We start from the raw sequence: 27038 nt of genomic DNA on the forward strand, positions 1-27038 counted from the left end.
AGGGGTTGTCAGTACTGACCGTGTGGGGAGCCTGGTCTCCGTTCATTCCATGTTCAGCCCATGCCCTCTGTTGGATTCTTTGCCTTCCCTGACTCTGTGACACCCTAAGACCTGGTGACAGTAACATGATGGACTAAGTATAACACAGGTGGCTGGGGCTCAGTTGATGGAGTGCTTGTCTAGCTAGCATTCATGAGGCCCCAGCTTTCATCTCTAGCACCACATGAACCTACCTAAATGGAGTGTGGTGACACATGCCTGTAAACCCAGCTAACTAGGAGGTTGAGGCAGGAGAGCTTTTGGTTCAGAGCCAGTGGGTAACTCAGTGAGATCTTGTCTCAGAAATAAAATTAGAAGGGTTCTGGGGATGTCGATCAGCGTTAGAGCCTTTGCCCAGCGTCTTTAAGCCCATGGGTTCAAATACTTCAAAATTGCAAAAGTATAAAACTACAAAAAAAAGTCACTTATGAAATAACTTTTCAACTTTATGTAATTTCTTGTGTGTCACTCTGACTCTTCCTTTGATCTTTTCCCAGCCCTTTTAAAATGGAAAGAGCCATTATTATTTCACTGACCGTACAAAACTAGGCAATGACCAGGTTTGCCATTAGGCGTGGCATGCACTGGACACTCCTATCTTGTTCCCTCACCCTCTCAGCTGCTCCTGAGAGTGAAATGGTTCATTCCCAGAGGTTGATAAGGACTGATTTATACTGAGGCAATCTACTAAAGCCAAGCACATGACAGCACACCATGGGACAGAGACAGGTGTGGCCTCAGCTCTCCCGAGGATGCTCAGAATAGCTGATCCAAAGCACAGGCAAAAACCTGGTGTGATCAGACAGCTGTGGGTGTCCAAAGGGTGTGTGCAAGTCCGGCCTTGAAGATGGCTCTGCTCCAGCTTCTTTTCCAGTGTGAGTGTCACTTGGGCATGTGCGAAACTGTGCGACCGTGTGCTTCAGAAAGGTGGCCGAGCCTGAGTCTGACCAATTCTCCCTGGGTTCAACAACATCATGCCTGTGTGCTCTTTGTATATAGGTGTAGAGGGTGGAAGGCAGCTTGAAGGTTCTGCTGACCTTGGTGTTTCTTTCCTCATCTTTCTAGCTTAAGTATAAAGGAAACTATCACTTTTCTGCCAGATCCAACAAGCTGAAGCTGACTGGAGAGGGAGGAAATCTAATCCCAAAGAAAGCATTGGGATCTGGTTGTTGGGAGCTAGGGAAATTTCATCCCACCTCCAGGGGGGATGTCTTTCATTTCTAATGGAGCGGATATGCACCCTGCTTGCAAAATCAACGCTCTTCTACCCTGAATTCTCCCCTTGTGGTTCTTGCCACAGCTGGTTTATGGACTGTTATGCAGCTGAGCTTCCAGAGTCTTCGCATGTCTCCTTCCTTTCTTGAAAAACCCATTCATATTTAATTCAGTTCTTCCAAATGGCTTTCCCATCAGCCTCTCTTCCCACTTGGTAATGTGTGCTAAATGTCGACATTAATGCGCAGCTAAATGAGGCTTTATGGCTCATCAGCTAAAAGACCGTGAGCCCAGTGCTCCCTGCAGGTGTGTCACAGGCTGTCACACCTGCAGGTTCTGAGCATCCACATGTGCGTCCACTTTCCTTCCTACAAAGTCCTGTGCATGCTGTGCGTGTCAGTCACTTGCACAGGAGTAGCTTGTGCTGCTGGCCCTTAGGTTCCCGAGGAAGGAGGTGAGCCAGCTGAGAGGTAACAAGTCCCTTGGGGATCCTCACTTGGAGATGGATTGTTAGGTACAGGAGGACTCTTGCTTTGGCCTGGGGCCATTTCACACCAGACAGACAGACGCCAGAGGGAAGTGTCAACAGCTCATCTGCCTCATCCCTCATGCTGTCAGTGGGTGCAGGCTTTAAAACCCCCACGGCCCTCCCTGGTGACCTACCTCCACCAGGTAGACCCCACAACCTCCTAAAACAGCATCATTAGCTGGAGGACCAAGGGTTTAATCCTCATGAGTGTGGGGGACATTTCACATTCAAATCAGAGCCAAGAGGGGCAATTGTGGGACACTGCAGGGCCGGGGTGGGAGGGTCACTTGCAGTAAGGAGCATCCTCAGAGCTAAAGAACAAAACAGTTCTATAACTACTTATAAGAGGAGTGCTGGGGCTCTGGGACAGGAGGCCTCCATTAAGGAAGACCAACATGGCTCAGGAAAGAGGGTACACAAAGGAAAAGACCAGGAAGTAGTGCCACCAACCTGGCCTGTCATAGTGGCTCTGTGAACCTGTATCTCCCTGTCTCCGTCCTTCCCTACTACTTGTTAATTTGGGGGATGAGGTAGAGCAGTTACCAGGGGTCAAACCTGGTCCTTGTGCAGGCTACATACATTCTTTCTTTACCATTCAGCTACATCCTCAGCCCTGTTTTTTTTTTTACCTTTTATTTTGAAACAGTCTCAGCAAGTTACCCAGACTGGCCTTGAACTTGGGATCATCCCGCCTCGACCTCCCTAGTGGCTAGGATTCCAGGCCTGTTCTACCAGGCTTTACCCACCCTCCTGCTTTGATGGAGTGGTTTCCAGATGCCAGGTTTTGTGTCCGAGCCTTCTCATCTGTGGTCTCAGAACATCACATCCTCTAGGCATTTACCTGGAGCTAGTCAGTCCTGGATAGCACTGGTGCGTGACAATGCCTGCTTTGAAGTCAGAGCTGTGTTTGACTTTTTGGCTCTATGACCCTGGAGCTGGCAATTTACCTTTAAACTTCATCCTTAAAATAGGGATAGTAGTATCTCCCTCAAAGGGGTATTATGAGAATTAAATGCTGATAGATACATGCATAAATCACATAGAAAATTGTCGGATGCATTAGTTGGCGCCCAACAAAGGATCTCTGCACCAGTATGGAAAGGAAGAGAATACTCCAAGGTCTAGGGCCCCATGACCATCGTCAACATGTGGACAGATGCAGTCTGGATTGTTTTCAGAGGCTGCATAAGGAGTTGCCCCTAAGTCTGGAAGAGCTGGAAGATGTGTTTGATGCTCTGGATGCCGACGGCAATGGCTTTCTGACACCAGAAGAGTTCACTACTGGATTTAGTAAGTTCTGGTGGATGCTGGGAACCCAAGTCTGGGAGTCTCCCTGCAGCTGTGTAGTGTGTCTTCCTGTTCCCTTCAACATGCTTGGACTGTCTCCAGAACTTTTCTGATTTCCCTTTGTGGGTGCAGAGCCCTGGGTTGTGGGGAGAGTAGATTATAGGGCTCTTCTCATGTGCCCACCTTGACTGTTTGTACCATGGCATCCCCTGTGCCCATGGACTGTCTCTGCTAGGGCTCCCACATGGGAGCTCACGACAGGTTTGGCATCAGCAGGAAGCTGTGTCAGGATTTTCAGTCCCTTTCCTGCTTTGAGAGACAAAATAAGAAAGCAAAAGTGTGGGCTGACTGGACAGCCCAGCTTAAGTCCTGCTGGGTTGTTTGAGTTTAGAGTTTCTTGCTTTTATAGGCAGCAGCTGTCAGAGAAACTTCTAGGTTTGAATAGCACTGTCATTTTCAAGGTCACAAGCAGGAAGGAGAACTAAGGCCTGGGCACATGCTAATGAATACAGAGCCTACTCTCAGATGAGGTGAACCAGTAGGCTAATTTCCCCATCTATCTGCCACCTGCAAAGGGCGATGTGATTTCCTTAAACGTATCAGTTGCCTTTCCTGACCCTTTCCTCGAACTTGTTCTTGAATTGAGGGGATAGGGCAGATTGCTGTCGTGCCAGCCAGCATGAATACAGAGAAAGCTGCCTGTATGATGAGGTGCCATTGTTAGTGGGGATGCCAAGGTGGGCTGCTGGCAAGTATTGGAGGGAACGACCTTATTGCTTACCACGGAAGCAGAAAAGACACACTTTTCTTCTACTTTTATTATTATTCTTTGATAGTAGTAATGAAGATTGAACCCAGGGCCCTGCTTATGTTAGGTAAATGTTCTACAACTGAGCTACATCCTCCGAAGATACATGCTCGACTTCCTTTATAGAGATCCACTGAGGAGCCATCTTATTTCCCAACCACTGTCTCCAGGCTTGGACATCTCTGTCAGAATGCAAATCAAAGCACACAAACTGCAGACTCAGTGTTTACGGATCTTTGCTATAGAGGGATCCCTTTTGCTTCTCCAGGGCAAACCTTGATTAAATCCCATAAACAGAGGAAGCCAAGTCCCCCCTAGGCTGAGGATGTCTGATTTGTGTCCTTGCTCTCTACTCTCCTAGGTCACTTCTTCTTCAGTCAGAACAGCCAAAGAGAGGAGGATGCTGACCAGCAGGTGGCCCAGCTCCAAGAGGAGAAAGTGTATCAGTGTAGAGGGGAGGAGGATGTGGGAGACGTGGACCAAGATGAGGAAGATCAGTTTCAGATGCTGATGGACAGACTTGGAGCCCAGAAAGTTCTGGAAGAGTAAGTCACAGTGAGCACCATCCTGTCCTACTCGCTGTCTCCCATGCTCTCCACTGTCTTCACTTCCTGCTGTTCTCGTCATCTCCGACCTTGAATCTGCTTACCCTGTAAAGGATGCCCCTCATCAGACGCAGCTTGGGCGTGTGTTCATGAAAGATGGTGTCTTAGGTTTTCTATTGGCATGAAGAGACATCATAACTGTGGAAACTCACATAAAGAAAAAAAAATAATTGGTGTGGCCTACAGTTTAGAGGTTTAGTCCATCATTGTCATTGCTGGAAACATGGTGGTATACAGGCAGACGTGATACTGGAGAAGGAGCAGAGAGTTCTACATCTCCATCCATAGGAGGAGAACTGGCTTGAACTTCTGAGACTGAAAAGCCCACTCCCTGGTCATGTACCTCCTCTAACAAAGCCACACCTCTTCCAAGGCCACACCTCCTAATAGTACCTAGTAGTACCACTCTCTGTGAGCCTATGGGGGCCGTTTTTTTTCCCCAAACTACCACAAGTGGGAATGGTTTAATGATTGGAGAGTCAAAGGGGCCAAGGTTGAAAGTGATCCTGCAAGATCATCAGAGAAGAACCTTGATCACAACACAGTTAAGAACAGCTGGCAAAAGAGGATGTCAGGGAGGAAGGAGCCAGGCCAAGACCCAGGTGAGGGTCCGCTGGTGGAGGAGGTTAGTGGACAGGAAGGGAAACTTGCCACTAGCAGCAGGGGAGGAATGGCAGCTATGAATAGGCCCAGGATGATGCTCAGAATAGAGAGGGAAGAGACACAGTCAGTCATTGGAAAAGCTTGTTAGTCACACTTGTTACTCAACCTCACTGAGGACAAGAGTCCAGAGCCGGGTACCAGTGCCAGGGCTCCGTGAAGCCTCCTGCTGCAAGAAGAGAAGGGAGAAGGGACTGCCAAGAGCAGGCCACTTCAGAAATGGCAGGGACTGTCAGCCACTTTCTTGAAGGGGTCTCAGGCCAGTACTCACTGGGTGTCACAGTGAGGGACATGACGAATGCCTATGTAGAACTAAGATAAAATAATTTGTCTGGGAGATGGCTTCTAGACTAGCTTGTGAAGACCAGCACAGAGGATGGCAAGGTTCCCATCCTCACTGATGTGAGCTCACCCTGCAGCCTGAGGGATCTGTTCATGACAGAACCACAGACAAGCACAGCAGGTTGGAATGGCTTCCAAGCTGTCTATTGCTCAACAGAGGGCTGTGGGTTTTTCTAGAAGCAGAGAGATGGACTGGTTGACCACCTTGTGCCTCTCTAACCTACACTGCTTGGTGGTTCCACAAGGGGTAGCTTTCAGAAGTAGGCATTCAGACCCACAGCTTTTCTTGGAGATCTGGTGGAATGATTTTTTGCCAATTAGCGAGCTATGACATTTCATCGAGAGTTGAAAGACTTGACCTGTCTCCATTACTTTGCTGTTGCTGTGGCCTGATCAAAACAGCCAAAGGGAAGGGAAATTGGTTTTGCCTCAAAGTTTTCAGGCCATCATGGCCAGGAAGGCATGGACAGAGGATTGATGAATAGATGAGCAGATGGGTAATCAATTGGATGGCTTCAATGAATAGGTAGATGTTTGAATGGGCTAGAAGCAAGAAAGGATGGAAAGGAAAGAAAGGGGGAAGGAGGGGAAAGAAGTAAGTGGATTCATCCAGCAGTGGTTGCTTCTGTTGGATGCAAGAGAGTCATGTCTGTGCCATGAGGAAGGGCAATATTGGCATGACCTGACACATTACTTCTGAGCAAAGCTTCTGAAATACAGTGTTTACAATGACCAGAATTTTCTTCTTTATTGGGGAAGTCCCTGTCCCTGTCCTCTGATTATATTGTCTCTAGAATTAATGGGGGAGGGGGTATGAGTCAGATTTGTGTTTGATGTACTTCAGTTATGTCTGTAGACTTTCGAGCTTGGCTCTCCATTCTCCTCTCGGTGGCAAGGGTCGTTATGGCCTATCTCTCTGCTGCTCCTGGAGGTGTGGGTTCACCCTCACATGCCTGGGTGATTCTCGTGACCTGTCACTCTATACCTGCACACCTCCGAGTCTGGCTTGCCACTGTCTGTGTCTTCGTGTCCTTCAGACTCACCCATTCCCTTCCTATCCCAGGCCAGTCCTCCCAGTGCCACCAGGCTCCAGTGGGATTCTGCTGCATGTTTGCCTCCCTTCCCAGCAGCGACAAGCACATTCTACCATCCATAAAACAGCATGTCTCACATCTCATCAGTGATATCCTTCCAGAGGCGACCATCTCTCTCCAGCATCTCGATGTTGGCCCTGCCCATGTGTCCCCCAAACTCCTGGCAGTATTGAGATTCTGGCAAGTGCGTTGCCATGCATGCTTGATGCAGCAAATCCAATAGGCGCATCACAGAGGAAGGCAGCAGCAGACTGAGAGATCAGCACAGGAGTCAGGCTGCTGGGCCCGCACTCTGGCATTGTACCAGGGAATGTTCCTAGCATGCTGCGTCTGCCTCCCAGGTGGGATAGAGGGAGACTGTCAGTATGCAGAAAACACTCTGTACCATAAACTCCAGTGATCTAAGGTGATGACAGTGATGCTTCCAGCTGTCTGCTCCCTCATCTGGAACCCCCATGTTTCCTCCAGGAGCCTCACTTACCCACTCCCTGTTAATGGTTCTCCCTTCCCTCACAGCGAAAGTGATGTCAGACAACTGTGGCTGCAACTGAAGAAGGACGAGCCTCACCTGCTGTCTAATTTCGAAGACCTCCTTACCATGATCTTCGCTCAGCTCCAAGAAGCCCATGAGCAGAAGAATGAACTGGAATGTGCCCTCAGGAAGTAGGTGTCCGTCTCCGCCCATGTGGATCATGCACTTTCTCCTGTCTTTTCCGCAGGCTCACTTCAGTATGCTTCTTTGTCACTATGTCCCAAAGGGGGTCAGAGCACTATGACCAGCATGGTATAGCATGGGACTGTTTCTCAGTCCCAGCTCACCCTTGTTAAGCACCTTCTGTTTGATAGAAGCTATTCTAAATACTTTATGTACATTAGCTCGTTTGATGGGGACTCTCAAATATTACCCACATTTACAGATGAGAAATAAGGTTCGGAAAGTAACATGCCCAAGAACACACAGCTTGTAAATGTCAGAGACAGAATTCAGAGGTAGTTAACCTAGAGCCCTGGACAGGAAGGAAGAACAGCCTGCCTGCCTGTACTCAGTAAAGCCCTAGCATTATGGGCTTCTCCTAACTCCCAGCATCCCTTGCTTTGTGGAAGTACTATATCTGTAAGGGCCATCCTCCCCATTGTAGCCTCCCCTCTTTGCCACCATGGTGTATCAGAAGACAGAGCCAAGACTCCCAAGGAACTGCTGCCAATCTGGATCAATGTCCACACTGGCAAATAGATCAGATCAGAAGCAGCATGTGGAGGTGGAGCCCCTCCAAAGAACTAGCCTGTGCTCAGGATGCTGCCCTGGCTCCTCCAGGTCATCTAACATGCATTTACACAGTGAGCTGGTAGTTGGGAATGTGGACTTGTCTGTGGTGTGATGAAGGGTGGTCAGTCACCCTAAGGAGAGGCTGAAACCCAAGGCAGAGCAGTCAGATCTGGAATGTTTCTTCACAAAACACCTCATGCCCCTTGTGTACTCGTGTTCAGGCCCAGACTGGCTCACATTCTCTGTGACTCCCCAGTGAGCTGTCTCTCTTTCTGGGCAGTTCTGCAGAGTGCCTGTCCAGTGACAGGCTTCTTTCCAGAGTTACAAGTCCGTGGGCTCCTCGTTTGAGCGTGTGTTTCTGGGTAGATTGGAGTCTACATACTATGCCACACTTTTTTATCTTGTGCTTTCCCAAGCTAACTCTCAAAATAACCGCCAAGGGAAGAAGTATGTGTAGGGGAAAAACATTAGAACTCTGCCTACCTCATTGAATTTAAGTCATGCAGAAGGATACCTAGTGGCCAGAAGATTGTCAATAGCATTTTAGGGCAGCCCACAAGGCGTGAAGGAAGAAAGGGATGGGAAGGAAACTTGGAATCAGACAGAAAGCAGCTTGGATCTTGGTTCTGACACTTGTTAACTAGCTGTGCAACATATACCAAGTTGCTTAACATCCCTGAACCACAGTTTCCTTATCTGCAGGGGATGTGGTACAGTATCCAACTAACAAGAGCCAGAGGTGCTGGTGGAATCACCCTTGTGTCTAAATACCGTGAATGTCAAAAAAATATAACTGTTAGTCACTCTGTCTTGGTCAGTTTGGGAATTTGTCTGACTGAAGGAGAAGGTGAAATGTATTTCAGATGTGGCATCATGAGTCTGCATCTTGACGCCATGCCTTGAGCACTGTGTGTAAACCTCAGAATCTGGGGCTGGGAATCAGGACATCTGGGATGAGTCCTTCAGGGACTGGCAACTGGCTGGCTCTGTTACAATGCTGGAATCTCTTGGCTTCTTTGAGCCTCTGTTTTCCCATCTGGAAAGTGGGGAATAAGGATTAGTTTCCACTCCTGTCCCCAGCACCAATGGCTTGGTTCAGTGGAGCCATAGCAAAGACTGTCGGACCCTCCCACACAGGAAGGCGGTCTTTCTACCTGAATGGAGAGGCCGTAGGCCTGCCATTCTTGTGCTCACAGACATAAGAATCTGTTGGCCTCACTCCTGCAAAGAAAGGCAATCCCTGCCACACTGCAGAGCTTCTTAACCTCACGTCCATATGAGAGTGGCCGCAGGAAATACTCAGACCCTAATTTAGTAAGTATGTTTAACATCCTTGAGGTGAGAGTCAAGGCCACTCTTAGCCGCATGTTCAAAACCATCCCATCCCTCCTTGGGCTTCCTCTATCCATAGACCTGCTGGCTGAGACTGATCATGGCCAGCACTGCAGGGTGCTGCTGTGTGCTCTCTGCCAGTCTCATCCAGTGGGACTGGCCCTCTGGCTGCAGAATCAGACCTGCAGGTAGCAGGGAATAGAACACCCACACAGGACAGAGGAGGAGCTAGAGTTCTCACTCTCTGGCCACGTACAAGCTGTGTGACTCCAAGCTACTTGCTTTCCCTCTCCGTGCATGGACTTTTTGTTGACAACATATGTGAACGGGGAGAGTGTTTCTTTCAAACGATTTGTGAGTGTGACCTACCAGAAAGAAATGCTTTTTCTTTGCAGTCTTTGCACACTGATTTATACATACAACTGAAAGCTAAGTTTTATAAGCTAGCTCGTGCTTATGTTTCATGGGACAATGAGATTTTCTATTAGAGGCTTATAAAATTCTCATTTATTCTATTAAAAGATTTGGTCATGCCTTGTCAGTGGGCCAGATGGTCTGTAAGGTACCATGTGCTCCATAACCCCGGCAGCTCAGGAATCAAATGAGAATCTGGAAATGGGGTGTTGAGCTCTTAAATGGTCTCTCTGCAAATAACACACAAGGCGAAGCTTCAAGTTTTTTAGGCAAGGATGCATCCAAGCTGCAGGGAAGGAAGTAGGCTCACAGAGAAGGCCTTTAGAATGCAGGATGGAAGCAGAGCATCCTGGGAATGGTGTGTCCTCCTGAGCTGCCAGAGTCTCCAGCTCTGCCAGAGTCCCGCTCAGAACAGGGGTGACATTTGTCACAGAGGCTGGAAGTGGCAGGAACTCACCGGCTGCTGTGTGACCCCTGCGTGTTACCACTGGGTGACATTTAATTAGGGATTCCTCTGCTCCAGGCTCTGAGTTAGTTGCCATCTCTGGGGAGTGGACGTGTGGTCACTCTGACCAGGTGGATTCAGAAGAAATCTATCCAGTGCTGACCAGGAAGCCCCGACTGGAGCTCTGGGCAGAGTGACCACAGGCATAAACAGTTTCTGCTGCTTCTCACTGCAGGCTACACAGCTTGCTTCTCCTCCCGTGGGACCCAGATAAAATGGGGTGTTGACTTCCAGGGGAGTGTGAGTGTGGTCTTCCTTTGGTTGGTTGAGGCACATGCTCTCTGTTCTCAGCTCCCCGGCCTGGACTGTAAACCTTGGGCTGCAGCTCAAGTGGGAAAAGCCCTTGACACATCACGTCCGTTCCCAGGTGGTGGGGAGGGAGAGGATGCCCCTGAAAGAGGGATGGTTGGGAAAGCATTGACATCTTGACCTCACAGACCAAGCCCAGAGTGTGCTGGGGGTGTCAGAAAGAGCTGGGCCCTGCCTCCCCTTGTTGCCATGGATATAGTTGAAATAGGAGGAGACATGTCTGAGAGCATTGGTCTCTTTCTACTGTGTTTGCATGTCCATTGGGAAGTAGTCCCAGTCCCACAAGGCCGGGTGAAAGCCAAATGCAAGTCCCCAGGGCCTCTGCCCAGTGTTCAGTGAGAACTGCTCCCTCTGGGCCTCACTTCTCTCTGAGGATGTGGGTGTTCCGCAGTACCTTGCCTGCTGCTGTCTCCTACATTCCCAGAAATTCATTTAGCGTTCTCTCTCTCTCTCTCTCTCTCTCTCTCTCTCTCTCTCTCGACTCTCTCTCTCTCTCTCTCTCTCTCTCTCTCTCTCTCTCTCCTCTCTCTCCTCTCTCTCTCCCTACACACACACACACACACACACACACACACACACACACACACCAGCCCCTGTGCATGTGAGCATGTGCTAGAATGCATGTGAGCTATGCATGCTAGCCTAAGGGGTGTATCAGTTACCTACCAAAAAGCAGGTGACTTAAGGGAGGGAGGAAGGAATGCTTTTGGCTCACAGTTGGAGGGTGTACAGTCCATCTTTGGGAAAGAATAGCTGAGAATGGCCCTGAGGAAGTGTAATGGCTTACTCATGTCTCAGTAGATCAGGAAACACACACACACACACACACACACACACAAGCAGGCACTCACATGCATGGAATGGAGAGGCAAAGAGAAAGAGAAAGAGAGAGAGAGAGAGAGAGAGAGAGAGAGAGAGAGAGAGAGAGAGCGCTAAAACAAGTGAGATGATAACCCAAGACTCATTTTTCCACCATTTCCACTGAGACTTTGAGACTTCACTTCCTAAAGGACCTTTAGTGCTGTTAGCTGGGGATCAAGGTTTCAAACCCATAAGCCTGTGGAGACATTTCATTCCCGCATCATAGCAGGAGCTATAGCTAGATTATAGATAGATAGATAGATAGATAGATAGATAGATAGATAGATAATAACAATCTATATAGCTATAGGTTGTTAGACATGTGGAAAACTTTCCAGCTCCCAGAATCAGGAAGATTTTGCTATGAAAAGGGTACTCAGCACCCATCTTTTTCTGGAAACAAAAGAAGCTAGCAGTGTCTGACCAGCATGGGAGGATGGAGCCATGTGCATTGCTTGGATTCAGATGGAGCTTGTGAATCGTAAGGATGCCAGGATCCCACCTCGGAGGGCTTCAGCTCACTTGTCTGTGGGTAGGAGTTTGGTGAATTTTTTTTCCTTTTAAAAACTGGGGTAAAAATATGTCATGTTTTGCCTGGGGAGGGCCTGAAGCTTCAGGCTGAGGATCAGAACCCAGCAAGGCTGACCAGCCAGCCTGGCTCAGACTCCATTCCTAGAGTCCCATGGCCTAGAAATACTTGCCTGGCTTCCTGGTCTATGTCTATGGAAGACCACACTTTGATGGGCTCCACGTTTGCCTCAGTTTCTCATCTGCCCAGGCTCACCTTGCCCATTTAAAGCCATAGGTAGTGTCTGGGTGCCATTGGGCCTTTAATTAAAGCCTCACATAGCCAGTGTTCAAGCCTTTCTTGCCCAGAGTGGCTTCCTTAGACTTCAGAAAAGGGACATGACAGGGACAGCTTATTACACAGTAGGACAGACATCCTGCTGGTGCATCCATCAGTCATCCTCTGATCACCATATTCCCTGGCACGGAGCTCTAGAAACAGGGAAACTAGCAGGAGAGGGAAGCCATCGTGTCCTTGGCCTTGACTCCAAATAGAATAACAAAGTGTTTTGTACATGGCAGGTGTCCCTTACACGCCGCAGGTGCTCCCTGCCTTCTGGAGGGCCTCAGCTGGTGACTGTTAAATGATGGCTTGTGTTGGAATCTGCAGAGAACATACAGTGAATCACAAGTCCTAAACCCCTCCCCCAGGGGTTGTAAACCTTCAGGTCTCGGGGATGGGCCTGGGAATGGGGGTGCCAGAGCATCCAGGTGGCTGTGAGACAGACAGGCTGCAGACCACACTCTGAGACATGCTACTCCAGTTTGTTCTTCCAGAGGACATCTACACACACACACACACACACACACACACACACAACACACACACACGCACACGCACGCATGCACGCACGCCAAAAGATAAAGATCTGTCTGAATCCATGCAGCTCAGGATAGCTCTATCATTTCATGTCCCCACCCCCACCCCCAGACTGCTAGTTTCTTTGGTTAGCCCACAAGAGCTATATTCCAGGATGTCCTTCTAATCTGCAGCTTTGGTCGTGTGCATAGGTTGAGGCAGGGCATTCGTGGTGATGCCCAGGTTAACCAAATGCATGAGTTTTATGGACATAATGTGATCTGAGGCAGAGATACATTGTTGGCATTTCTTGGTGAGCAAAGTGCTTGTGCTCTACGCTGACCACAACTGCAGTTTGCAAACCTGACCCTTGAAAAGTCGTTTGCCTTTGGGGATGGAAGAATGCTACAGGGGTGGTTTATACAGGTAGCAGAATCAGTAAGAAGAAATCCAACTATCTTGAAGTGCACTGTCAATCTCACCTCTTCACAGAACTTTCTATACGCTTACAGTTTCCTAACGTTCATCTGTACTCTAATACACTCAGAGAGTCCAACCTCAAGAGCCATGAAAAAAATGTCCAACCTCAAGAGCCATGAAAAAAATCAAACCAAAACACCGTAACCAGATTTTTTTTTTTGTTTGCTGTACAGAGACTGCAGTTACCAGACAAAGACAGTAGGGGGCAGTGGTGAGTCTCCAGTCACAAAGCTGACTGCAGCTGGACATGCTTCCTTTTTATTTTTTCCTTGAGAGTTCTCCAGCTGAAGGTCCTCACGCTGTAACGGGGGTGGGGGTGCATTGTGGGCTATATGGGGAGGGGCATCAAGCCCTCGCACCTTCTGTTCACCAAGTGTCCTAAAATGCAGTTGGTCGCCATGCCTCACTCCTTGCCTGCCCTTCCCAGATTCCAGATGGAGTTGGGAATTCGGACAGACTTAGCTGCAAATGTATATGGTCTGTTTCACTGCCAGGGCTGCTCCGGGGAAGCACCGCAGGGTGGTGGGCAGTGGGGGAACCATGGGCCTCCAGAGTCAAAGCCTGGACTCTTCTTTTTACTCTGACCCTTATTCATCTGTCCCCCATCTGAGTGATTTTCTTTGTGTATAAGCAAAAGCATTTGGGTTGGAAATACATCAGCTCTTTTTTTTTTTTTAAAGGTTCTAAATTCTTTTTATTTTTACTTATTATGAGAGAGAGAAGCTGTGTGCCTCGGGAGGTATGTGTGTGTGTGTGTCTGTGTGTGTGTGTATGTGTGTGACAACAGCTTCCAGGAGCTGGTTTTCTGTTCCCACTGTGGGTTCACAGGATTTGAACTCAGGTCATCGGGCTTGTGAGTCAAGTGCTTTTACCCGCTGAGCCATCTTGCTGGCTGTGCATGCTCTACTGGAGCTTCTGCTCTGTCCGTGATGGTAAAGGAGGCTCGGTGTCTTTGCAAACTGGGAGCTCCAACCAAGTCTGCTCTCAAAGAGACATCAGAATGACAGCCATCCTAGGCCAGGAGCCAGTTCTGAGACTTCCAGGAGTTCAAGCTCAGGGTGAGGCCGGTCCAAAATATAGAGTTGCTGTGTCTTCTCTCCCAAGGTCACGGCCATGCCTTCATTTAGAAAAGGGAGACGTCGTTTAGTCTTTGGATGGTTTTGTACACCCTTGCCAAGAAGAATCGCTACTCTTGGACTAAATGGCTTCAGAGACCTTCCCAGATCCCTAATACCCTTAAGTAAAGGCTGAGGAGAGAGAGCACAGGAGCACAGTATTTTGACCTGTTTTGACGTGGCTGTGTCTGCGGCAAGAGCCTGGCCTGGCATGCCGCTAACTGGAGCCCCCATGGTGCCCAGTGCCAAAGCTTTCCTTCATCTCCGAGGTGCAAAGCACTCTGTGAAGGTTAATTAATTTTCACAGCCCCCGTGGGAGGCTGGCAAGGTAAGTTATTGCTAACTGCATCTCACCTTTGAGTTTTTGCAAATGATCTTAGAAAAGTCTGCCAGCCTCAGCCTGGAGCTTACTTAGTTAGAGTTTCTCCACTGTTCCTTCCGTCTCAGATTTCTTCCTAAGCACTCATGTGCCTGATATCACACATGCACACACACACACACACACACACACACACACACACACAGAAATTCACATGCTCATACACACAAACACACACAAAATCACAGACACAGAGATACACACATGAATGTATACACATTTACACAGACATGCACACGTACACACTCATTCACACACACAGAGATATAAATACACATATTCATACATATAGACATATATCCACAGATACACAGAGAAATACACGTGCAAATACACACACAGGGTGATACACACAGACATGTACATACTCATTCACACACAGAGAGATAAATTTATTCATACACAGAGATATACATACACAGACAGACAGACAGACAGAGAAACATAAATGACTGTATACACACTCACACAGACATGCACACGTATACACTCATTCACACACACAGAGAGATATAAATACACACACTCATACAGACATACATACACAGACAAACAGAGAAATACACACGCAGGTACACACACTCACACAGGGTGATACACACAGACATGTACATACTCCTTCACAGAGAAAGATACTCACACTCATACACACAGACATACATACACAGAGAAACACATGTGCAGTGCACTCAAACACAGGGAGATGCAAACATGTACACATACACACTTTATTCTCTCTCTCTCTCTCTCTCTCTCTCTCTCTCTCTCTCTCTCACACACACACACACACACACACACACACACACACACACCACCTATGGTAATCTTACAGGAGGGAGTATTTGCCACAGTCAGACATCTCAGGTGATATGTTACCCTCTGACTTAGAATTAGGATTTCCATCCTGGCTTCCACGGGACTCACTCTTACAGATCCATCACTGCCCTTGCAGTATGTGACAGTGACTTCCCCTGCCCTGTTGAAAATCTGTCTTTCCTAGGCTCAGCCAGGAAATTCTCCCACCCTGCCCACCAGCAGAACAGGTAGTTCCCTCCACTTTTTTTCTGGCCAGGACTCTAAGGTCATAAAGACTGCCAGCCAGAGCCCATGGAGAGACTGTGGGATTTCTTTCATGTTGCATAGCTCGTCTTTCTGGCCTGTCCTCTGTGCCAGTGTGGGTTTGAACTTGGTGTTCTAAGATGCTGAGTCCCTAGGGTACAGAGTGAACTTCAATCTAAATTGCTCTACCCATAGCAACACTGTAAGAAAGGCTTAGTCAGCGCCATAATGTCATAATGTCGTAGGTGAGGTGAACTCTGCATATTTACTCTTTCAGCTGAGCCCCCCTCATCTCTTATCACCTCCCCCACGCATCCTCTTCCACCCCATGTATATTGACACGTGGTTTCCCTCGAGTTTCTACTTGTCCCTGGTTGATGTTTAAAGAATCTGTGGAGGAATGACTCTCAAAATGGCGGTCCCAGAGACTTTATTTAACTAGAACTTATTAACTGCATTGTTGCATCTAATGCCTGTTCTTGATCGTTCCACAGGCATCTTTTAAAACCTCGTTAACATTATGATTAACTGTAACAACCTCGTTCTGATTTTTCAGATGTTTTAACTTGGAGATTACTGGTGTGATGCGACTTGGCTAAAGCCAGAAAACGTAAATGTCAGAGGTAGACCTCCTAGTTGATGGTCTAATGAGCTATAAGGCAAGCACAGCTGTCTCAGCAATTGGGTTCTCGCCTGGGCTATTGTGGTGCCTTCCACAGCACTACCCAGCCATTGCAGGGGGGTCTGAGGGAGGATGCATGTTAGTGCTCTTGGTTGCTGCTGCCTCGGGATGGCTACCTCACCACACACCTGTCCTTCTGCCTCAGTGAGAACTCCTTCCTCCTTCCCTATCTGCTCTATCTGCCTCTTCTCTGTCTCTCCCTCCCCTCTAGCTTACATTACTACCACCAGGAAGCAGAGAACAGGATATTAGGGATCCCTAGGGGTTGGGTATAGCAGGAGTGTCTTAGGAATGGCTAGCAGAAGGGTGCTCGGCTAGTTAAGCCCTCATATTCCTGTAGCTCTGAAGCATAAATAAAAGAAGGTACAAAGGATTATTTTATAGCAATGTAAAATCTTGTTTCTGTCCAGAAACAAGATTCAGTCCTTGGGAGGGTGAAGTAGGAGGATAGTCCTGAGCATGAGACCAACCTGGGTTACAGAGCAAGACTGTTTCAAAACAAACAAACAAATCATGCACGAGCAGGGTGCATACACACAAAGGTACACGTGCATGCAGGAGCCCCCAAAGATTCTAAATATATAAATCTTTATGTACCAAATAACACAGCAGTAATGGATACAAGAAGACACTTTCAGAAAAACAACAACAAAAAAAGATTTTTAAAAAATAGACTTTTCAAAAATAGACTTTTCAAAGCTGACAAACACTTCAGATTTTGACACACTAGTCAGGCAATGCATCAAAGGCAAGCAGTATTAAAAGGCGGGAAGCACTTCAAACCATGGAGCAGCAAGCTGAAGAAATGAATATGATTTTATGTACCTTAAAAGGGGACTATGTATTCTTCTCATGGAAGTTATAAAAAATTAATAATGTTTTTGGCTACAGATAAAAGGTTAATAGATTCCAAACAGTAAACACTTTTTACGATGTATTCTATAGCACCGTAAGACAAGAAATAAAAAGTTAGCATAACTTAAATAAAACATTCTTGGAGGGTTAGGGTGTAGCTTGATAGTAAGGTACTTAGACAGAATGTGCAATAACCTGGGCTTCGTTCCCTAATAATCAACACGTGCACACACACACACACACACACACACAGACACACACACAGACACACACAGAGACACACACATACACACACACACAGAAACACACACAGACACATATACATACACACAGACACACACAGAGACACATATACATACACACAGACACACAGAGACATACATACACAGACATGCACACACACACAGACACACAGAGACACACACATACACAAAGACACACACAAACACATATACAAACACAGAGACACACACAGACACATATATATACACACAGACACACACGGACACACATACATACACAAACACACACACACACACATACACACACACACACAAAGTAAAGAACCCACACAAGCTTGGCAAGGATAGGAGGGAGCTAACAGGGGAGGTGTTGAAAGTAATCAGAGCACATTGCATACATGAAATTGTCAAAGAGACAAATTTAATTATTAAAAAACCTCCCAGATAAACGAAATCATTAAAACAAGCATCATGGATAATTTAGCTTCTATTCTGAGCAGAAGCTAAATTCGTATCGTCAATAAAACATAGAAGGCCATTGAATATGCTGGCTGGCCAAGTGGGAGCCATGAACGTAACGCTGATAAAACATGGAGTCTAACAGGACGACGCAGTATTCTCCTGTGTCCAGAACATAGAGGTGGAGGCTAGAGATACAGTTTAATGGCACTCTCTTTTTAGGGAAAAACATCACATAGAATTTAGAAGTTTTAACTGACGAAATCCATCAATTGTGATGCAGCAGCCAAGTAAAGCTGACGTGGATTTTCAGCTGTGTGAGTAGATGCACACATCTAGAACCAGAGAGGCAATAATGAGCTCCACGCTGCACAATAACACGCATACACTGGGCACTGGGTTTGGGGTTCCAGTAGCCTGAGAAGATCTGTTCAAAGAAGACTGGGGGTGCGAGCAGGGCTTGCAAAACAAGGTGGGAGGAGAGAAAGGTATGGCCTGATCCAAGGCACCCCTTGAACTTGAAGCTGTTTGAAAATTTATGGAGGCCTTCTGTGTTGAAGGGCACCTTTATGGGAACACAAATTTTCATGACTCAGAATATTCCAGAGATGACAGAATTGCTCAGAAAAAAAGACAGCCAGTCCCTGGTCACAGAAAGTCTTCTAACCTACTTGGTGTCAATAGAAGCAAGGGTTATCTTTTAAAGATTTATTATTTTATTTATGAACGTGTGCACACACATACACGTCATGTTCATGCAGGAAACCTAGAAGGTGGGAACTGGGTTCCCCCAGAACTGGAGTAATAGGGTGTTGTGAAGTGTCTGGTATTGGTGCGGTGCTCTTAAATGCTGAGTCATCTCTGTAACCCCATAGCAAGGATTTTAACACAAGTTTAAAAAAAAAAAAAAGAAAGAAAGAAAGAAAGAAAGAAAGAAAGAAAAAAAAAAGAAGTGTTTAGATGAGACAAAGCTCCCAATCCTATAATTCTTCACTAGAATCTAGTGTTCTTCACTATGTTTTGTTAACATCTGAGTTGATAGCCAAACTGTAGAGTGGGTTCTTGCAGGTTTTCAGCATTAACCTCTGGAGTCCAGGAGGTTATGGGTAATATAAAGGTTTGAGTGTTCATAATTTAACAGAGACTGACACCCCTCCCCCCCCCATTGAAACACACATAGATCAGGACGACTTAAAAATCCCATGTAAAATGGACAGATGAAGTCACAGGGTGTCATCGAGGTTAGAAGGGCAGGTGGACCCTCTTAGAGAACACTTCAAACACAACTCTGTCTGTGTGTGTTATGCATTAAGAGAGGATATGAAATCATGGAGACACCGGGCAGTGGTGGCGCACGCCTTTAATCCCAGCACTTGGGAGGCAGAGGCAGGCAGATTTCTGAGTTCGAGGCCAGCCTGGTCTACAAAGTGAGTTCCAGGACAGCCAGGGCTACACAGAGAAACCCTGTCTCGAAAAACAAAAAACAAACAAACAAACAAACAAACAAAGAAATCATGGAGACAAGGACACACAGAATCAGCAGACACCACAGGTCATCTCTTTACTTTGCAGAGTGTGGTGTTCCCGGCTGGGCTGCTGTAAGATGCAAGCACAAATCTCTTTGGAATGTCCTGGTCATCACTGTGCTCCCACACATACACACACCCCAGCTCCACAGCTCCTGCTATGCCCAGCCAGAGCCTCTGGCAGACTCTGATGGGAGCATTTAGCAAGTAAGACTTTTCTTCCTCTCCTGGTGCCTTTGAGCTCTTCCAAACCCAGCCCCTTCATCCTTGAAAGCAAGCACTTCCTCCTCTCTGCCCTGCAGCTCCTGATCCCAATTATAAGAATAAATAATTCCATGTATTTATTAGGGCATTATGGTTCTGGGTACTTTGTGCACTCACTTTTTCCTTGGTCTATCCGGACAGTGCTGGAAAGTATTTTAGGACAGAAGCTACCTGAGAGAGCATTAGAGTACTTCCTCAAGGTCACACCGAGGAGACAAGCCTGTTCTAGAATAGGAGTCCTCTGTCTCTTGAGCAGGCTTAGTGTACTTTATTGAAAATGGCACCTTCATGCTCCCATTCCTGGGACTTTCTGTGTTCTAACCTAAGAGGGTCATGCTGTCATTAGGCCTGCAGAATCTCCCAGGAGGCTTGAGTCCACAGAGAGGTGTGGATGGGTACCAACATCACTGGTACCCACAAGGGATTCTTCATAATAGAGTCAGCTTTTGCAGATGGGGGCTAGCATCGAGCACCAGCTGGAGACTATGTTTCACTTCTCGTATAACGGTTTGTAAAAATAAGTTCACTCACGACAAGCAAGCTGTCATGAGAGCGTGGAAACACATCAAGGGTATTAATTGAATCAAGTAAAACTTAGAGCAAAATTAATATAACACACTTAATGGTATCATAGAATTAATGCTTGGCATGGCTGTTAGGCATAGATGCTAAACAGCTTATACGAATGACTCTAATTAGAATTATAGCAGAGCCAAATCAGTTTTTAAGTTGCTCTCGCTCCATTTATTAGTTCTCCGGTATTCATGTAGTTGTGTTTTGCTGCCCAAAGTTTTACTTGATGTCATTTGCCATCCGGCATCTGGGCTGTTTTGAGCATGTAAAGGCAATTCAGGGCCAAAGAGACCCCCCCCCCACCTTGCTTCCTTTGAACTATGTCTACTTTTGACCCTGGGGTGTCTTTATCTCACAATGGGGCCCTTTTCTCCTCCCTTTGCCTCCATGGCTTTCTTTCTGTCGTGATGGGTTAGCTGGGACAATAGAGTAACAAGCTTACATGCCGGTCATTTACAAGAAGAGATGTCTTACTCTGCCCAGAGGAGCCTTTACGTTCCCTAGATGCTGAGCAGATACATGGACAGCCCTGAATTGTGAAATCTGGAAGGACTGGCATCTTCTGCTGAACACAGCCCTAAACCACTGTGCCATTGCTTCAAGTTTCTGGCCTTTAGGGTGGGGTAGAGAGTAGTAAGCTGGAATTCAGAGTCTGAGATGCTGTCTCTGACCACAGCTCTCAAGCCAGTATTTTGCCTGAGTCCAGTACGTGGTTTCTCAAGAGCTGGAAAACTTCCAGTGGAAATGGCTCATCTGTGCTGTTTAGTGTATACGTGTGAAGCCCACTCCCTGCAGAAGAGGATAAGACAGTGACTGGGCCATGGCAAAGCCTGGAACAGTAATGCAAGCCTGGGCTCAGATGGGAGTCCCAAGTGGACATGGGACAAGGGTAAAAGGATGGAGGGCTCAAGAGGAACAGCTACATTCTTAGCCTTTACATCTGTCCAGGTATCTTCTCAGTACTTAGAGCTGATGATGAGGCTGCTTCCTCTGTTAGTGGCATGCCCATCTTTGAAGGTCCTGGAGTTTAGTGTGGCAAATGACAATGTGTGTGTGTGTGTGTGTGTGTGTGTGCGCGCGCGCGTATTAAACCTTCAAAATAGTTCTTGAGAGCCACAATGCCAAGCTGGAGTTCTTTCTACAAGAGAGGGAAAGGACAGGAAGTAGGAGCCAGAGGGAGATTCTCCATGGATGACAAGAGGAAAGGTATGAAAATGTTGTTACCATGGCCTGGAAGGTAGCTCTGTTGGGGAAGTGCTTGCCGTGAAAACACCAGGACCTGAGTAGTTTCATTCTCAGAAACCACATTAGAAAGAAGGAGGAAAGAAAGGAGGGAGGGAAGGAGAGAGGGAGGGAGGGAGGGAACAAAGGAAGGAAGGAAGGAAGGAAGGAAGGAAGGAAGGAAGGAAGGAAGGAAGGAAGGAAGGAAGGAAAAAAAATCCAGGTTTAGTGGTGTGTGCTTGTCCCTGCTACTCACTTCGTGTCCTGTGGGCTCTCATACTGTGGAGAAGATGCTGAGAGATGGAGCTGGACTAGGTCACCTCAGTGTCATCACCAGCCATTAACCAGAACCACAAGCCTTCTGCTGTACATCTCTGGCCCCGTGCCCCAGATGGCATGAGATCTCTTCCTTTGCAGAAGACCATCATTCTCAGGAAATCTTTGGGACCAGCATGGACTTAAGCTCACAGTTGCACTAGGGCCCTCTAGTGGTACAGTGTCAGGGCTGGTATAGGAAAATAGAGAAGGCACCCAAACTGAACATGGGATACACCAAGATGCTGAGCAGGAAGGAACCTTACAGGGTGCAATTTCAGACTGTCTACCTAAAGAGGTATCGGATTAGGGATTTAAAGTGCAGGAGGCCAGGGCTCAGTGCTGGAGCAAAGCAGAGTCAAGGAAGAGATGTGGGGCATATCTTCACTGGAAAGTGCCCTTGTTGTCAGGCAGTGATCTGGAAGACAGAAGGTTCACAGTGCAACCACAGTCTGTGCAGCTGGTCTCTGAGCTGATCCCGAATCCTTGGCCAGCCTGACTTAGGCAGTCCCTCAACCATCCATGGCCCCAGGGTCTCAGTTCCAGGAACTGTGACTGTGGGGAAAGTGGATCTTGGAGGGGGGGCACTGTTAGCTTCTTCTTTTGTCCCTCCAGGAAAATTGCTGCTTATGATGAAGAAATCCAGCATCTTTATGAGGAAATGGAACTGCAGATCAAAAGCGAAAGGGAACAGTTCCTTCTAAAAGTGAGTGTTCCATTCCCGGGCCTGGTGCTGGGGAACAGCTAGCTAGTAGACCTGCCTACTCTGAACACCTTTCCCCATTACGATCCTAGATCCTTCTTGTGACCTTCTTTTTCTGCTTTAACGTTCAAGGCACTTACTACCTTCGAGGAAAGTATATAGAATACATATTTACTTTTATTCTATATCGTCCATTTCCTCCTCTTAACATGTAAGTTTATTTGCTTACTAATCCTGCCTCAGTTTCTTGAGCATGCCTGGGTTGTAGGAGATGCCCCATAGATGTTTGCTCAATCAATGTGTAAGTGAACTTGTGAATGAATGGAGGTGTGTGAATGGACTGACAGGAAGGAACAGAGAAAACAGGGGAGAAAAGGAGGGAGGGAACCAGGAAGGAGAAAGGATGGATGGATGGATGGATGGATGGATGGATGGATGGATTGAAGGGATGGATGGACAGATGGATTAGATGGGTAGATGGGTAGATGATGGGTAGATGAATGGATGGATGGATGGATGGATGGGTAGAATGGGTGGGTGGGTGGCTAGGTGGATGGATGGATGGATTGAAGGGATGGATGGACAGATGGATTGGATGGGTGGATGGGTAGATGAATGAATGGATGGATTGGATTGGTGGATAGACAGGTGGGTGGGTGGATGGATGGATGGATGGATGGATGGATTAGATTAGATGAAGAAAGATAAATGAATGGATTATTGTTGGATAGATCAGAGAGAAGGAGAAGAAAGGGGGAAAGAGAAGAAAATAGGAAGGGAGATACAAGGAAGCAAGCAAGGAAGGAAATGTGTGATGGATGAATTACAGAGCATAAAAAAACCTGGACATTGGGTGTCACTCAGCTGACACCTGTACCTGTATAGCAGCCCCATCAAAACCTACCAGCTCATCTTATTCCCTAAATAGCAGCCTCAGAGGAGACAGTGATTAGAGATGAGGTGACTTACTCTTTCCTCTTAAAAACTGAAGAATACAGTCACCGAGAAAACCCCATGTCCACCATCATCAGGACCATGAGAGGAAATGTGAAGTTTGTACCCCTGGTATAGCCCTATTTTTTGTGTACCCAAGTCCCTAGTGTACACCTCTTGCTGGTATATCCCTGTTTCCAGTGTACCTCTGCTCTGTTGCAGCCATGTTTCTGGCGTTCCCCTGCTTCTAGAGCACCCTAGTTCCTAGTGCAACCCTGTTCCCAACACACCCTCGTTCTCATCATGTTTCTATTCCCAAAGCATACTTTCCTAGTATACCCCTGGTGTGTTCCTGGTGTGCCCCTGTTCCCAGTTTATCACTGTTCTGGTGCATCTCCATTCCTGGTGAACCCCCAGTTACCAGACCTCTGAGCCTTTGCCTTTCCGGCCCTTGTTGTCATTTTAGGAGGTGAGGACTGGGGAGGAGCCTGTCCTCTACCAAGCCCAAGCTAAGCAAGATCTGTGTTGGTGTGTTCCACTTTTTAAAAAAAGGGATTCAGGAAACTGTTCTTCCTTTTACTGTCTTCCCTACTCTGTGAGCTTTTAGCAGAAGGCTGCTGGTCTTGGCTGCCGCCTCTCAGTGCTAAGCCCAGGCTATTGTCTCAGGCTCTTTCCTTGATCCAGATTTCAATTTTCAGCTGCTTTGGATTATCCACATCGCTGCTCCACTCAACATCACAGATGCCATTCAGGCTGGAGGGAAATCAGAATGCCTTCCAGAAATATCTGGCCAGAGCCCTCCCTGGAGGCTTGCCACTATTCCAGACCACCCTCATTGTCCTTCAGTGCTTTAAACCGTTCTGGCTCTTCCAGTGTTCAGGGAAACTGGATGTGTATGTGGCAAACGGAATCCACACACATCCATCAGCAGATCTAAAATAGCTTCGAACAAGAGCGGTTCCACAATCTGCACTAGAAAAATCACCTCTCTCATCCCTGTGACAGACTGCACAGAGGAGACAAGCTCAGGGGACATGTTGTCCACTCTGCCCTGGTCATGCCTATAGCTAAGGTGTGCTTCCGACAACAAAAGATGGGCACTGGCATTCAGGCTGGGAATGAGCAGAGGTTGTGGGAAAAGGAATTAAGGACCAGTTAGCATCATTTCAGATGACCTGACTCTGGGACTGTGTCCCCTCACGTCCTCTCCTTTCTCAGTTCTACATCTCCAGCTCAGATTGCTCAGTGCTCACACTTGAGCTTCTGCTGTGAAGAAGCAGAATTCATTGGTCCCAGAGTTAGGATAAGGATGATACTATCTTTGACATCATAGAAAAGGCCAGATCCCCTGATCACCGTTTAGATGCTGGCTGTACCTATATCAATGTTTGTCCATGAGAAAAATAGGTGCTCATTTGCACCCCCATCTCCAGCATCTCAATGCTGTCCTGACAGGGTTAACAGCATACTCCATGAGACCTGTGGGGATGGGTACATCAGCATGGGATTTAGAAACCGCTTGCTGTTCCAGCTTTTTCATGAGATGCTTGCCCCATGCACAGTGACTGAGTGAACTAAGTAGGTCTCTTGCAGCAGATTCTCTTCAAACAAAGATGAGGGCAGAGACTGTCTGAGTAGACCCCATGTGGGCCATCAGGTGTCTATGGGTACATGTCTTCCTGTATTGCCTCTGCTCTGTCATCTGGACATGAGCAGAGGAGTCAGTAGCATCACCAGAAGAAGCATGCACCTTTGAGTAAAGGTGGCCAAAGGCTGGTGACCCAGGAACAACTGTTCTGCCAGACACGGTAGCCAAGACCCCTGTAGTTGCTGGGTGCAGCATCTCACAGCTGGTCCCTTCTCACAAACATCTCTCTACCATTGGCTATTCCAGGGCCGTTAGTAACTCTTGATGTATTATTTCTCCAGTATATTCAATAGCTTGTCCCCATCTTGCCATAGTGGTGTGCTGCAGCGGGCAAAAGGCTGTTGACTTCCATTCTTTAGAAATTCAGAAAAAAATGTAGCAACTTAGATGAATAGTGCAGGGACCCAAACCCAAGTTTCCTGAAGCAAAGCCTAGAAGTCTTCCACCTTGATTGGCTCTGCTGGGAATGGTGGGTCTCTGAAACCCTGCACTATCTGTGACACTAGAGCCAGACACCATCACATCTATACCCTTGGGCCTTAGCAGCTCAATGTAGAAAAAGCCCAGGTTAGGGTGGGAAGGGAAAAGCATGTTGAGGACAGGGCAGAGATTTCATGAGGATCAGGGCCCAGGAGCCCTGAGCCATGGTGGACAAGCAGTGAGCACCCAGATCCTCCAGGAGACAGAAGTGGTGCACTGTGCCCAGAGCTGGAATGACTTAAAGGATCAGTGACAGTTTTGTTTATTGTGAACTAGAGTCTCCAAGTTGGAGGCTGTCTTAGTTACAGATGGAAGGCTGGTCAGTGAGTCAGACTCAGGCTCCTCTTCTCCGTGTACCGCTCCACTGGTGGCTGTCCCCTTTGGGTGGGAAAGCACAGGAGGATGCTACCACAGAAAGTGGTCACATTCATAGAAAGTTTTCTAGCACATCTCAAAGCACTAATTTTGTCTTGTGGATCCTCACTGGTGGAGTAAGTGGGTCGCTGAAGCCTGAGGTTTCAGGGGAAGGGCCTCCAAGTGAAAAGGGATTGGTGGTCCAGCTGGCGAGGGAGATCAAGTGCATGCTTACAAGGCTGGACACTAGGGGTGCTGGGTGTTGGACCCATCGTCTTCTTCTCTGGTATGGTAGGATACAGAGAGATTCCAGGCTCGAAGCCGGGAGCTGGAAAGGAAGCTGAGCGCCAAGGAGCAGGAACTGGAGCGACTCAATCAGAAGCAGAAGAGGGTAGGTCATCGCGGAGCCTCTGTGGGCCCTCAGCTCTTCCAGGTCATCTTGCCTCTGCCTCTCGCCCTTCACCATCCATTCATGGATTTTTAACTTGCCCTGAGAAGACCTGTGTGCCCGCATGTGTCTTCATTTAAAGTCCCTACAAGGTGGACGTATCCGACACATGTATGCCATCACATCACTGGCGAGACCAGGGCAGGAGGACTGTGAGTTCCAGGACAGCCTTGTGGACATAGTTCAAAGTGCAGCCTGGGCTTTATAATAATGAGACCCTGTCTCAAAATGCTAAAAATGTCTTTAAGTATTTTAAGATTTCAATTTACAACCAAAATCACAGATGGCCCCAGATAAAGGCAAAATTGAATGTCTAGCTTAGGGAAGACCCTGTAGTCCCCATGAATCTCCCAGCCCCTATGGGTCTGAGGACAGCTTCACATAATTACACCCAAAGGTAATAATGGCTGCTAAGCCTTGCAGTTGGCTTAGGCATCCTGCAGAAGAAAGAAGTGAGTACAGAGATACTTGTGTAGTCACTGATATTTCAGGGGACTGCAGACATAGTTGTCATCTTCAGCATAGCTGTAGATACCCTACAGCTGGAAAAGGCTCTTCAAATAACTGCCCACATGCCTGGACAGGGTACATGCCTCTCTCTGGGACACAGGTTAGATGCAAACACTGGTCACTCACCTCTCAAAGGCCAGAGCAGAGAGACAGACTCTG

At 47.4% G+C, this 27038-nt stretch overlaps 1 protein-coding gene across 4 annotated transcripts in view; it reads left to right on the forward strand.

The window, feature by feature from the left end:
• Cracr2a (calcium release activated channel regulator 2A) overlaps nucleotides 1-27038 on the forward strand; it is a 108909-nt gene that overhangs the window by 40673 nt on the left and 41198 nt on the right. For all 4 annotated transcript variants that reach the window (XM_076940610.1, XM_034512424.2, XM_076940611.1 and 1 more), the window contains 5 exons: nucleotides 2962-3073; nucleotides 4240-4423; nucleotides 7096-7242; nucleotides 22419-22509; nucleotides 26217-26312. In XM_076940610.1, the coding sequence (XP_076796725.1) occupies nucleotides 2962-3073; nucleotides 4240-4423; nucleotides 7096-7242; nucleotides 22419-22509; nucleotides 26217-26312 (630 nt within the window). The remainder of the gene's footprint in view (nucleotides 1-2961; nucleotides 3074-4239; nucleotides 4424-7095; nucleotides 7243-22418; nucleotides 22510-26216; nucleotides 26313-27038) is intronic.

The sequence above is a fragment of the Arvicanthis niloticus genome, chromosome 9 (assembly GCF_011762505.2).
Source record: "Arvicanthis niloticus isolate mArvNil1 chromosome 9, mArvNil1.pat.X, whole genome shotgun sequence".
Classification (NCBI taxonomy): domain Eukaryota; kingdom Metazoa; phylum Chordata; class Mammalia; order Rodentia; family Muridae; genus Arvicanthis; species Arvicanthis niloticus.